Source organism: Tauraco erythrolophus, chromosome 3 (assembly GCF_009769465.1).
Source record: "Tauraco erythrolophus isolate bTauEry1 chromosome 3, bTauEry1.pri, whole genome shotgun sequence".
In the NCBI taxonomy this organism is placed as follows: domain Eukaryota; kingdom Metazoa; phylum Chordata; class Aves; order Musophagiformes; family Musophagidae; genus Tauraco; species Tauraco erythrolophus.
This window is the reverse complement of record NC_141467.1, coordinates 80738496-80752364: the sequence shown is the minus strand read 5'-3', so window position 1 is coordinate 80752364 and position 13869 is coordinate 80738496. Positions and strand designations below refer to the sequence as shown.

Below are 13869 nucleotides of genomic sequence, written 5' to 3'. Positions count from 1 at the left end.
AACTTCAGCTGTTCAGACTAACATGAAAAAAGCCCAGAAAACAAAACCGTTAAGATTCTACCTTCACATGGGGGCTTCTGGACAAGTGGTTTAATTTTCATTTCAGGGCACTTAGCTTTTTTTTTATTGGTTTGCTTTTGTTTGTTTGTTTTAAAGTCTAATAAACAGGATAGTTATGAAGCACAGTAAGTAATGATTACAATATGGTTTGAATCAAGTTACACCTATAAAGTGAGAACAGTGACAGCATTTTGTTCGTCAGATGACGTTGTCAGCATATGTTTGAGGAGAGGAGCAGGTTGTATGATAAAGAGATTGCATTCAGAATTGTTTGGCACTTTTAGGAGTAAGTCAGTGTTCCTGGCATTATTACTCTCCATGATTTATTTTAGGGCAGTCTTGTGCAATGCAGCAGTATGTGCTTCAAAGACGTCTGTTGCCACATGTACAATGAGAGCCAAGGTCATTTAGGAATAACACACAGAGAAGACAGAGGCTGGAATGTTAGTAGAAATCTTACAGCTTTGAGCAAACAGAAAAGAGCAGTGCAGTAATGCCGTGTGCCCTGTCCCAAACTGTAGAATCCTTGTAATGTGCTATAAAGTGTTAGGTGATGATCTATATATAGGAATACTTTCCAAGCAGATTCTGTGGAGTGTTTTGTATTGCAACAGACAGTATGGCCTTTTGTTCGCTGGATGTTTTCTGTTCTAAGAGTATTGATAGCTTATGTTTATAAAGATGGTTTACTCTGGATTATGTTTGCTTAGTCAGTAAAACAGGCAGGGAAGGTTGGTATTATTGTTTTTTACATTAGGAAATGTTGCCTGTGTGGAAACGTGTCACTTGACATGCAGACTTGATATTGTGACTTGATATACTGAGTAGTTGGATCTGTGAAGAGATGGATTTATTACCGACATAAAACCCTAGTATCTTTACTAGCATGCTTTCCTCCCTACTATTGCCTTCTGAACTGTAGACCTCAAACAGACTTGGGCGTGGTTGATGTCTTTTGTATTAACCCAAAATTATGTATGTTATCTAATTACTTAATCTGAGGTTCAGATGGGTAATCAGATTGTCAGGCAGGAATGAAACAATCCGTGGTAGCTTAGTACATGGTATACACCTTCCCTCTCCTGCTACTGCATGGAAGGGTACAACACAAGTTTGGTCCACCTCAGCTGTTAGCAACTCTTCATGCTTCTTGCATGGGTACAAAAGTCAGAATGTAATATTGCACTTTAAAAAAAAAAAATTATTTTATCTTTTACTTCCTTCCCCCTTCAGTGTTTAGTATAAGGGAACCTCAAATCCAGGATTAGCGCAGGAATCTGTTGTTCCTATTACCATTGCAGTACATGGGCGTTTTGCCATGTACTTTTGTGGTGCAGTCAGGGAACAGATTATGAGTTAAAAAGACAGCAAGACTCTGCTTATCACGAAGTGTAAAAGATAGATGCCTCAAATATGAAAATAAGAGAAGTTATCTTTGGTTAACAGGCCTGAGAGAGTAGAATCACAGAGTGGTCAAGGTTGGAAGAGACTCCTGGAAGTCACCTGGTCTAACCCCCCCTACTCATGCAGGGCCACCTAGAGCTGGTTGCCTATGACCATGTCCAGACAGCTTCTGAATATCTCCAAGGAGGTAAACTCCACAATGTCCCTGGGCAGCTTGTGCCAATGCTTGGTCACCCTCACAGTAAAAAAAGTGTTTTCTGATGTTCAGAGGGAAGTTCTGTGTTTCAGTGTGGGCCTGTTTCCTCTGGTCCTCTTACTGGGCAACACTGACAAGGGCCTGGCTCTGTCCACTTTGCAGCTTCCCTTCAGATGTATGTTCACATTGAGAAAAATCCTCTTGAGCTTTCTCTTCTCCAGGCTGTACAGTCCCAGCGCTCTCAGCCTTTTCTCATAGGAGAGATAGTTCAGTCCCTTAATCATCTTTATGGCCCTTCGTTGGACTCTCTCCAGTATACCCATGTCTCCCTTGCACTGGGAAGTCCAGGTGTTGCCTCATGAGTGCTGAGCAGAGGAGCAGGATCACGTCCCTCCACCTGCTGGCAGCACTCCTAATGCAGTCTGAGATGCCATTTGCCACCTTTGCTGCAGGGTGGCATTGCTCTTAAGTGCAGTTGTAGACTATGGAAATGCTAAGTCTGTCGTTTTTTTACTTAGACTAACAGAATTTTAGGGGCTGTAATTGTATACCAGTGCATGAGCATCAACAAATCAAGAATGAGAAGTCAGCCTCTGCTTGAAAGAAATTACCCTTAAATATGAGGCAGAAAGAGTGAATTACGAGAAGCACAGGCAGAGGAGATGGAAGATTAGTCAGCATGGGAGGCTCAGCATTAGCATACGTTGCTCAATTTTGGGATCATGATGTAAAGGAGTTTTAAAGGATAATGATGACAGTCTTGCAAAGGGCTGGAGGCAGCCCTGCTGGTAGTAGCAGGAGACCTGAGAAAAGAATAAAGGAGTTTGAAAACTTAACAGGTGAGTAATGGAAGAGGTCAATTTGAGGCAACGCTGACTTCTCAGTACAGAATGAAGGGATAGAAGAGAAGGCCATGAAAGGGGGCTCGTGGATGAGACTAGCTGGCTCAGAAAAGAAAGGTGGTAGGAAAATAAAAAGATGATTGTGACTTCAGCATAAGGAGAGACAGAAGGAGAAGTTGGAAAATGAACTTTAGTAGTAGTGTTACTTAGAGTGAAGGGGTCACTAAATGAGAATTTAAGATGACAAATAGGCAAGAAAGATGAAAGAATCTGGTTAAAAACTTTAGCAATATGGACGTTTTGAAAAGAAGGCTGTGTTTGCTAGGGTGAGCCCTTTGTACTGCTGTACTCGTAAAAGGCTTTAGAATTATTAAAAAAAAAAAAAAGACCAAAAACATTGAACTTGCGCATTATGCTGTAAGATATCCTTAGAGTTAATTATTGAATTTCTTTTAGAAATAGTTTTATTATCCTTAGTATTTTGATGTCTTGTACTCTTTTTTAGTTTTCTATGGTGATGCTGACTTAGGGGCTATAATCGATTAACTGAAATTAATAAATAATGCCAAATGATGTTTGCAGGGAATATTGAGAGAGATGGATCCTGGATATTGAGTGCGTAATATGTATTGCATTTGGACTTAACTACGTAAGCCCTTGCAGTTGCATTTTGGAGTTAAGTTGTTTGCTTTCTCAGCAAGATAAGCTGGCTGCCTCTATAGGTCTAATGTAATGGAAAGTAAACTTTGTGAAGGATGGACTTACGGTGACACTAAAGGTGGGCTGACTAAAAAGCACAAAATAGATGAATGCAAACTATCCCTTAATATTTTAGAGCATAAGAAGACAAATTTAACATTTCAAGTGAGTGGTTACTGCATATTGCGAAGGTGTGGTAACTGCTTGAACTGCACGTTCTAATTCTACTTAACAGGTTATTGTAACTGTTTTTCTTTGGGGAAAACACAAAAAGGTTAATCCTTACTATGTTATGTCTGGTTTGTTTACCGTGAGAGAGGTCCAGTAGTAGGCTAGGCTACACAAATAGCCTGTAGTTCAAATTCATTGTGGGCTAAGGTAAGTCAGGCTGTCTTATATTTGCTACAGACCTAAGTGTGTGTATTTGAAGCAACAGTAATTCAGAGGATGCGTTTGTAATACCACGATGAAGTGATTGGGAATTTAACTGTAATTCTCCAGCAAAGACCAGCTTTGCTTATGGAAGAGAAAATAGATAATTTTTAAAAATAGTTTGTGTCATTCTTGTAACCTGTAGTAGGGGTAAGAAATGGATCTCTTTGAGCTTGGAGGAAGTTGCAAAGGTAGAGAAAGACCATGTGGAAAGATGAGAAGAAGTTATGCTACTTATAAGTGGAGCAGACAAAAGGGAAGTACTAGCTGGTGCTGCTGGCAGTGTGGGAAGTGATGCTTGTCAGTGTGATAATTTTGTAATTTTTATCCTGATCATGGATAGATAAATTTCATTACTCCTGAAGATTATTCTGGAGAGATTTTGTGCCTTTTTTACCTTTAGCTCCATCAGCTTTATCAAAGACTATAAGCTACCATGTATTTACTACTGTAGAAATGTCTTGTAATGGATAAGATAATGTCCAAGTATTTTTGCTGTAAGATTTATATTGAACAGTTAAACTTTTTCAAAAGTTTGCCCTTATAAAAAGATGAAGTAAAAAGGGATTTTTGTTCCTACTTTTAAAAATATTTTTGTGTATGTTCTTGTATGCTATTGAAATGTTTTAATTCCCGAAGTTTTCATATGATTTTATGATTCTAAAAAACAATCTGTTGTAAGTTTTGTAATTAGGATGAAATTTTTACTTTTGTTAAAACTGTTAATGTGATATTTGGTAATAAGTATGACATTCATTAGCAGTAAATATATGCCTTTAATAATTTTGTATTGCTTGGTAAGCCTTGAGTGAAAAAAGTTAGGAAATAATTAGCTTTAATATTAAAAGTGAGGGTACAAGTGAGGGAAATGAAGAATACTCGTGGGGAGGTGAGGAGGAGGGATTTTCTTGTTGACAAATACAGTTTGTCAAAGCTCCGTGTTTGGTAGTGACCTGTGAATAGCTTTCATGTTGTCACAATGCGGAACGAATCTTGTTCCGAATTGGTTTTAATAACCATTTGGTTGTAATACAGACTTCTCATGTCTTGCAACTGAGTTTCAATGCAATATCACTGTAAGAAATTCCAGATTCGTTTGAGAGATGACACCAGCATTTTGTCCAGTTGCAGTCAACTGAAGATTCTGATTGGTTAAAAGCACAAAACCAGCTAAACTAGGAAACGAGAGGACAAGCTGTTACAATTTTTTATTTAATCAGGGAAGTTTTCTGTGCTATGTTTCCTGAATTGATGTTACTTACATACTGTGTGCTAGAAGACTCCTGAGCAATGTGTAGGAATGACTGAGGCCTGAATTAAGTGAAATTCTGAACAGCATATATTTTAGTTTTTGAAGTGTACTAGACAGAGATTGATCAATGGACATACCAGTTAGTACAGGAAACCAAGATAAAAACCAGAAGAATAAAATGCAAGTATTAGAACATTTGTGTTTGTCATTTAAAAAAATCCCAACCAACCAACAAACCCCATAAAAGCCTCCACTTCAATTTGAAATAGTTATTAATTTCAGAATAAGCTCAAAGATTATATCTTTCATTTAATTTGAAACTTACTTAGGGAACTGCCAGAAAAACAATAAACCAATTCTTTTTTACACTTGTGAGTGTTTATTCTTTCCCTTCTTGGAAAGGGAAATAGATAATATGAGTGCCAGTTTGGTGTACTGTAGTGGATGAAGTCAGCAGTCCAGCATTTAAGTATAAAAATAAATAACTGTTGTGCATTCGTCCTTATTATGTACCAGTTTCCACAGAACCCTGAAGAAATACAGGACTGCTCGTGTGTAGTTTGCAGGACAACATTAACATACAGTTCAAATGATAATACAGGTTTTGATAAGCCAACACGCAATGATGGCAGCAGCTTTAGAAAGAGATAACGACAGTCCCTATTTTACCTTGCGTAGTAGTAATGACAGTAAGTCATTCGTATATTTCTTCGTATGTTAATGTCTATAAATGTTTTCAGATTGTGTGTAGAATTGGAGTCACTGTTCAGCTGGAAAGTAATAGTCACCAGCACATAAGTTTTGAAATATCATACCTTAGAAGTGGATTTTTCCCAATGATATCACTGGGAAGTCCTCACTGTAGAAATGCAAAGGCAGACTCAATCCTGGAGAAATGCATATTTAATAACACCTAAAAGCAAGAGCAAATATTGATGATAGTGTTAAGTATAGTCTGTCAATGTTAAAGGTCTCTCCCAGGCAGTGGATTGAGTCCGTACACTATGGAAAAAGAACGGTTTCAGTTAACCTGTCAGGGTCTTGAATTTATTCATCTAAACTCTTAAGAATTTCCTATGTAAAGCGTGAGCAGTTGTGCTCATTACACACTGGTATGTGTTGTGGGACCCATCAAGAAGAAAGGTGTAAAATGTTCTAACTATGATGTTCCTTTTGTTAGGAAACCAAACTTAACCCTAACAGTTACATTTGTATAAGTTTTTATAGCTTTGATTCCTTCTTAAAGCCATATATGTATTGTAATGGGCACTCCGGTTATAAGTGAGTTACATAACTGAAAGTAGGGTGGAGAGAAGTGGGTGGTTTTGGAGAATTAATCAGATGCAAAGATTTCACAATTGTGTGCGTAATTTTCAGGATCAATTTGGGTTGTTTTCCTTTGAGTGAGGAAGTGTCACATGTCTAAAACTGATTGTTATTTTTCATTTTCAGCTCTTTCTGTGAGCATTTTATAGTACGGGAAGTTGTCAATTGTAGTGTAAATATTTTTTGCTGTTTAAACCTTTGTGTTATACAGCTGCAAATAACTGGCCAGGTTGAACACAGTCTTCATGTCTGTGTCGTCCCAGAGATATAATATCGTTACAAATAGTGCGCTCTGAATTGATTTTATGCCTGTTAGGAGAGCTGCTTGCGTGATGAGAATGCCTTCTGACAAACTGACATGTTTTGATAGGTGCTGAGGTAGTTGTACAGATTTTTTTAATTAAGTAAAAATTGCAAGTGGTCGATTCTGCAGAAGGTTAATCTCAATATCAAAGTTTAAATGTTAGTTCAGGCATTACTAAACATGACCAATCTCTTCTCTCGTGCGTTTTTTTGAGTTGTGATCTGAATTGGGTTCTGAGGCTGCACAGCTGTATTATGGGAATGTAAAGTCACTCGTTGCCTGGCAGCTCACAGGAAACATGTCTAAATATTTATTTCTGTGGATCTTTAAAGGAATGAGCTAACAAGCAGCTCTTCCTGTATGATTTCTTTTACATTTTAATGTCTCTATGATATGAGGAATGCTTAATTATTTTAGAATATTCAAACAAGGAATTGCTGCTTCAGTACTCCATTTTTGTTTTTCTTAGACACTTGGTGGTCAACAACTATCAACAACTTGGCCAACCACCAATAATCAATTATTCCTATATCACAGAATCACAGAATGTTAGGGATTGGAAGGGACTCCAAAGGATCATGTCAGCTTATTTATTCGTTCATACAAAAGTTTCTTTGGTTAATCATTTATTAATTATGAGAAGTTGGCATCTGTCTTTAAAGACCCGAAGAAGTGATTGCTATAATTATGCCTTTGTATCTTTACTGTATTTGTATCTTTACAGTATTTGTATTGTTATTTTAAAGGAACTAGTAAATCACTTGAGTTATTCTATATTTAAATACTAGGCAGTATTTTTCTGAAGGTTTTTATATTTACTTTCACACGTCTCTCGTGTTTGTATGTATATGAGTATCTATGTATCTGTATATATGTATGCAACTTTGCATGACACAGTGTTAAAACTTTGTTTTCATAGCATTTTTCCTTTAAGCCAAAGAACACTTGACATATGTGCTAATTAAATTTGATTGCAGTCCTTTAAGTATCCTAAAGTTAGAAATACGTAAAAATGACTTTGTCGAGTGAAAAATAGGTGCCCAAGGGGCATAAACAGCTCTTTAAGAGCATATTGTTAAAATTCACAGCAATTTAGAGCCAGAAACCGATTACAGGAAGAGTAAGCATAGGGAGGCAATTGTGAGCAGCAAGTTGTTGTTACTAGGTATATTAATTAGAAGGAGGTAGAAAACAAGCTTGAACGCTGTTTCGTGGTATATGTCTCCTGAATTTGGCAAGATTTGAGTGCGTGCTGATAGGTGAGTCTCTACCTGTTTTCCTGATGGGTCTAAGCTTAACTGTGTGCTCAGTATTAAGCAGATACTCGGGTTGTAGTCGGGCTTTGTACACGCTAGGAACTTCTACAAAGTCCTTGTTCTTGACCAAACTATATTATGTGTTTATGTAGCTACTACAGTGCTTTTACAAAAAGATAGCTGTGACTACAGCCACATTTTTCAAAGGTGATGATGAGGTGTTAATAGTAAATGAAATTATTTTACAGGATACTAAATTTTGCCAGCATGTAAATCTTCCTTTAAGATATTGCAGCCCAGTTAGCTGTCTCTGGTGCCCTCTAGTGCTCTTTTTACGTGCACAAACCATAGTTAAAGAGCTTTTAAAGTCAAGCTGTCATACTTGCTTCTCTTGTTTAGTTTTTTTTATCAGTCTTCATCCCTTGTTTTCCTTCGAATGATAAAAATGCAACAGAAAAATCCATTTATCTCTATTACCTTGACTCATTCGCTTCTGTCATGATATAAACTCAGGTATGATGTGCATGGCTGTCTTTTCAGAGAAAACTCCTGTGATGATGAACTCTTTTATGTTACAAGCATATTGTGAAGTCTTGTGTTTTGTTTCCACTGAAGTATTTTCAAATTGGCTGTCCTGATAATCAGTCTCTCTGATTGCGTTTTCTTGCTTTAAGGGTTGCTTTTGTTATCCTGCTAACTAACTTTGGTAAATAAGGAGATCCAATCAGTTAGTCCCATAGGGTTGCAGGGCAATGTTTTACTTCTACTTTATGCTGTTGTTCAGAGTTGTTCGGAGTTTCTGTAGCTTATTCTATTGTCTGTAGCATTTCAAGAGGTAGTAGTGCTCTCTTGTGTGCTCTTTCTGTTGCTGTCTACTGATGTATCAGAAACACCTGTCGAATGCAAGTTTAGTGCTTATTACTTGTACACAAGAGAATGGCAGACAGTTTAGTTCCAGAGTTAGCTGGTTTTATTGCTTGATTCTTGGATCTGTTTTCATAAACAGTATGAGAACATGACACTTCAGCTTTAATATCTTATATTTTTTTCGTGGTTAAAATTGTGATTGTGTTTGTTTTTATTTAATCAGTGAGTTTATCTTTTTAAACAACAGATCAGAAGTTCTACATCAATATTTATGACTGGTAAAGCACGAATCAGAATTTGTACAAAGGAATCGCTTTCATCTCTCTTCTAAATGTGCACTCGGATAACTTGGATCCACTGACTATTTTTATAAAGTTACTTTTTCAGATGCAGTATAGTCTACTGCTGTATTAGCTAAATCTCATATTTGTGAGAAATACTGGAATGATAGCTCTGGAAGCTATCTGACTTAACCAACAAAATTAATTATTTTGGAGCATATACAGGCCCTGAAAAAAATTTCTATTGCTCTCTCTCAGTGTATCATTCCTGATCTTGGGAAAACTCTATTGATCAAAATTCCTTTTTTGGGACAACTGTTGTCTTTATTACTAAGGTGGGCTTTTGTGATCATTAGTTTTCTAGGTCCTAGAAGATAACTGTTCTCTTTGCTGAGAGACAAGAGTAAGAAAAAGGCTTTTGACACTCTTAGACTGGAAAATGAAATACTATCGTTTGGAACAAATCCAGATACTTGATTTGACTGAAGAAATAAAATATCGATGTTTTTAATGAGGCAGAAGATAGGAAAATGGTCACTTAGGACTCCTTTTTATACCTATTCTTATTGTAAGCCATCACTTTTTTTTCCCCATTGACTTCTAAAATAAAACTTTTAAGCCTCAGGAAAATGTTTATTTCATTTCTGATCTCAATTTTAGTAAGCTTAGAACCGTATATTCTAGAAGTGCATATTAATATTAGTCCAGCAAATCTGTAAATCAAATGTAACTGCCTTAAGATCATAGGTTTGCCTGCCTGTATATTAGAGATGCCACATTTGTAGTGCTTAATGAGAGAAATAGCATGTTGTGAGTCAAGTTTTGCATTGTATTGCAGTACTGAAAGAAGCACTTGGAAATAATAACTTAATTGTTCTGGCATTTTTAAAATGTGATGCAAAAAGACACTTTGGGACTTTGCTTTCTGAGTACCCTTGTTAGAAAGGGAGAAATATAACTTGTAAAAACCTGTGGGGTTACCAAGAACATTGCGGGGTGGGGGAGGTGGGGGGGAAGTAAAGAAAATTAAAGTTGCCACCAGGAGGAGCAGTTCTAAAATATTCTCATTTATTTACTGGCACAGTCCTCTAGTGTTGTAGCTGTAAACTATTTGTTACTTTGGGAAGATCATATTTTTTTAAGGATAGAGGGCTAAATATGGTGTTTTAGAACGCAATTAAAAAACCCAGAAAGAACGCAAATTAAGAACTTGAATATTTTTACAAATTATAATCCGGAAAATAATGGTTCTTTTGACATTTGAAATTTTAATCACAGATTTAGATCTGTATCCTGGTTCCAGTACGTTGTGCTGTTAGCCACACTCTCTGAATAAGAAATAGATCTATTTTGTATCTCTTAGTTGAGACGTAATAGGATAATTTTCAGGAGCTGGTGTATCAGTATTGCTACTAACGACGATTCTCAGGATCTGCTTAGACCAACCATTAGAGAAACAGGTGCTGAGGCTCTGTCACTGGCTCGTGCACTTATGTCCAGACTAGAGGCGAATTGTCTGCTGTGTCGGGAAATAACAGGAAAGGAAAGGAACGGAACAAGTTCAGTAAGAAATAGAAACTGTCAAACCTTGTAAGGTTTTGGAGTTTGGGTGGTTTGTTGTGTGTTTTTTGTGGGTTTTTTTGTTGTGTTTTGTTTGTTTGGTTTGTTTTGGGTTTTTTTGAGAAAATGCTTATAGTGCATCACGTTATGTCTGAAGTGCTGTGATGTTGTTTATATAATCTAAATCAAACTTCGGAAAGAAGTGGGATTTCCCATTAATGTTTTCAAATATTGGTATTACATATGAATTTTATAATTCATTAACTGGATTGTCATTAGTTCTCTCTTTCACATTGCTAGCCAATTATTGTCACTGATTCAAAATGCTGCTGTATCTCTTCATGATATTAGCTCCCCCACCCACTCTACAGATATTTTTCTACTTAGTATCAGCAAGTTATTTTTCTTGCTCTTGTGACAGAGGTTTTTAGAGAGAATACTTGAAGTAAGCCAAGTTGATTTTCTGTTTCTGAGGTGGACTTCCAAAATAGTTTTGGAGGATTGTTTAATACCTAAATTGAACGGGTATCTGTCTTCTAGATGCTGTGCATAATGTAAGATGCTGGGCAGGAAAATGGGTCATGAAAATCACCAAGATACTCAAAACTGACTGCTGATGTGAAGTGGCTGTGTGGGCCACATTTCTGGCATATCCCTCCTGCTGTACATCTGAGAAAGAAGAAAGTTTTTGTTCTTCCTTTATATGGAACTTTTTTTTTTTTTGTAATTTGTGAAGTTTTAAACCTGGAAGTCTAGCAGTACAACTCCGTCATGCGAAGATATAGAAATAATGAATAAGCATCTAAATGATTACTACTTAACTTTGGGTTGTTTGTTGGTTTTGGTTTTTGTTTGTTTGTGTTGTTGTTTTTTTTTTTTTTAAATAATCTGTTGCATTCTGACAAATGTTTCTTCATAGGATGAAGATGAGCTGGACTCTCACACCATGGTGAAGACCAGTTCGGAGAGCGCTGGTACCATGAGGGCCACAAGCACGATGAGTGAAGGCGCCCAGACAATGATTGAACACAACAGTACTATGTTAGAATCGGACTTGGGCACCATGGTAATAAATAGCGATGACGATGAAGAGGAAGATGGGACCATGAAAAGTATGTCATTAATTTACTTTTCTTTTAATAGTGTAATATGTTTTCTCATACTGCATGAGAACATGGTGTCATCAGTGTCTTTTAAGCATCAGATTCTGTGGTTGAAACAGGAGGAGAGGAGTATTTGTGTCTCTAAGTGCTCTCTATAGTTTGTGGAGAAAAAGGTGACTGTAGTGGGAGGTTCAAAGCAGAAGCCTGGTTTTGGTGCTTTGCTAAGTCTCTCTGGAGAACACTAAAATTAGCCTTCTGTGAATTCTCCTTTCTGCTGCTTGTCTCTTGCTTTTTACCTTCTGTCTCACATACATTTGGACCAGGTCCTTGGAGCTAAACTGAAGTGATGTGATTATGTGAGAAGCTGCTGCTTCAATGTCAGTGTCCTGGGAACTTGTTATGACTCTCCAAGTGCTCAGCAATCCAGTACACATCTTGCTGCAAAATTGTTTTCTGACTCATGATCAATTAGCAGATTTTTATTTTATAACTGACTGTTATTATTTGAACATATGTTGGAATATAATTCAATAATGCTTGATTTAAGGCAATGATCAAAAGATCATTGAAACCAAAGTAAAAAGTCCAAATTGACTTCAGCAGCATGTGAGGGAGTAGGTAACAAAGAGGAAAAAAAAAATTGTGAGTATTTTAAAGTATAAAATTACAAGTTACACTGAAATATGCATAACTACATATTTTTAAATAGTTAACTTACGTACAAACATATTGATGTGCTCATTATTTGGCTGAAGGCTACTGCAGAATGAGGCCCACTGAATTTAATAGAATTATTTACCTGAACGCACAGCATCAATAGATGAACCTGACTAAAGCTCTAAGTGCCTGATTTCATGAGGCACAACATAATGTTTAAGTCCAGGCAATTATTTGGGGGGGAGTAATAAATAAACCTCATGTCTCCAGACTAAAAATCAGTACCAAATAAATAACTTTGTTGAATGCTTTATAAAAGCAAACATAAGGTTTCATTTGTGTTTGCACATATACACCTGCTGTAGTTTGTGCAAGATTAGTTGGAAGTGCAAACCAGGAATATGTTTTCTTTGCAGTTTAATGTACAGCAAATGGGAAGGAAGGAGAGGTTTTGTTGATTTGTCGTTGGTGGTGGTTTTGTTTTGTTGTTTTTGAGTGTGGTTTTTTTCCTAGTGTCCTCAGCAATAATATACCAAACATACCTGTTGATTAGTGATTAGTTTAAGTAGGATGATTCAGCTCATGAAAACACTCAGTATCTGCTTTAATTTGTTTTCATGCTGAAACAGAATATTTGCCTATTAAACTGTGAGGCTAATGGAAGGTTATACAAATGATCTCAAACTCGTCAATTGCAACAAGTTAAGGAAAAAATGAGTGATACAAAAAAAAGAGAAAGATATTAGAAGCAAATTTGGAGTAAAGGATAATAAAGTAATTTTTAAGGTGAAAGTATTATGAAGAAGGGTTTTGTGTAGCCTTTCAAATCAGTTCAGGCTTAATAACTATGCCTGTAGTTTTTGTATGTACTGGGAAGAAATAGCTGTTGGTATGCCAAGCAGATCAAAAAAGCGTCATTAGGTTTGCACTGCAGTCTCTTATCCATGTCCTGTTTGTCTGCCATGTTGCTGGAGACGTTATTTTTAAAATGTACAGTTATTTTCCATTTGTAATTGATTCCAGGAACAATCTGTAGTTAGAAAGGGAGTTACCTTTCTACACCTTGGAATTTAGTCAGTATAATTCTTAAACCCATTCTTCCTTCTTGCCAAACAAGAATATATAATCTTTGGGACAGCAGGTTGCCTTCCCCTCCCTCCCCATGGTAGGTGACTGTCTTGAGACCTGTAATGCCAGCAAAGGAAAGCCAGCAAACTGGTGTAGCCTGATGGCAAGTGATTCGTCATTCAGCTGGCAACCCACAGCTTTGGTTCCAGCACTTAACTCGCTGAACTTTCTTATATTTTGCATTAGACACTTGTTGATTAGGAACAATTCAAGAATAGGACCTCCACATCTTTCAGCTGAAAATAAATATAAATCATGTCCACTGTAGCTGATCCTCTTCTGGTTCTGTGATTCATGTGCTACTGGCTGAAACAGGAGCAGCAGCAAGTGTCCTGAATAAATGTCACCAGGAAAAGACATACAAATCCTTACTCTTCCTGAGAGGCAGATACAGATTTTGTGCTTCTTTGTGCTTGACAAAGATGCAAGATTTTGGAAATTGGTTGCTTTTTCCAATGCAGCTTTATAGGCAAGGTGGACACTTTCTAGATCTTTATGTGAT

General features: G+C 36.8%; 1 protein-coding gene across 1 annotated transcript in view; it reads left to right on the top strand.

Moving 5' to 3' along the window:
• STK3 (serine/threonine kinase 3) overlaps window positions 1–13869 on the top strand; it is a 153943-nt gene that overhangs the window by 81521 nt on the left and 58553 nt on the right. The window contains 1 exon segment of the mRNA XM_086609491.1: window positions 11399–11591. Coding sequence (XP_086465617.1) covers window positions 11399–11591 — 193 coding nt within the window.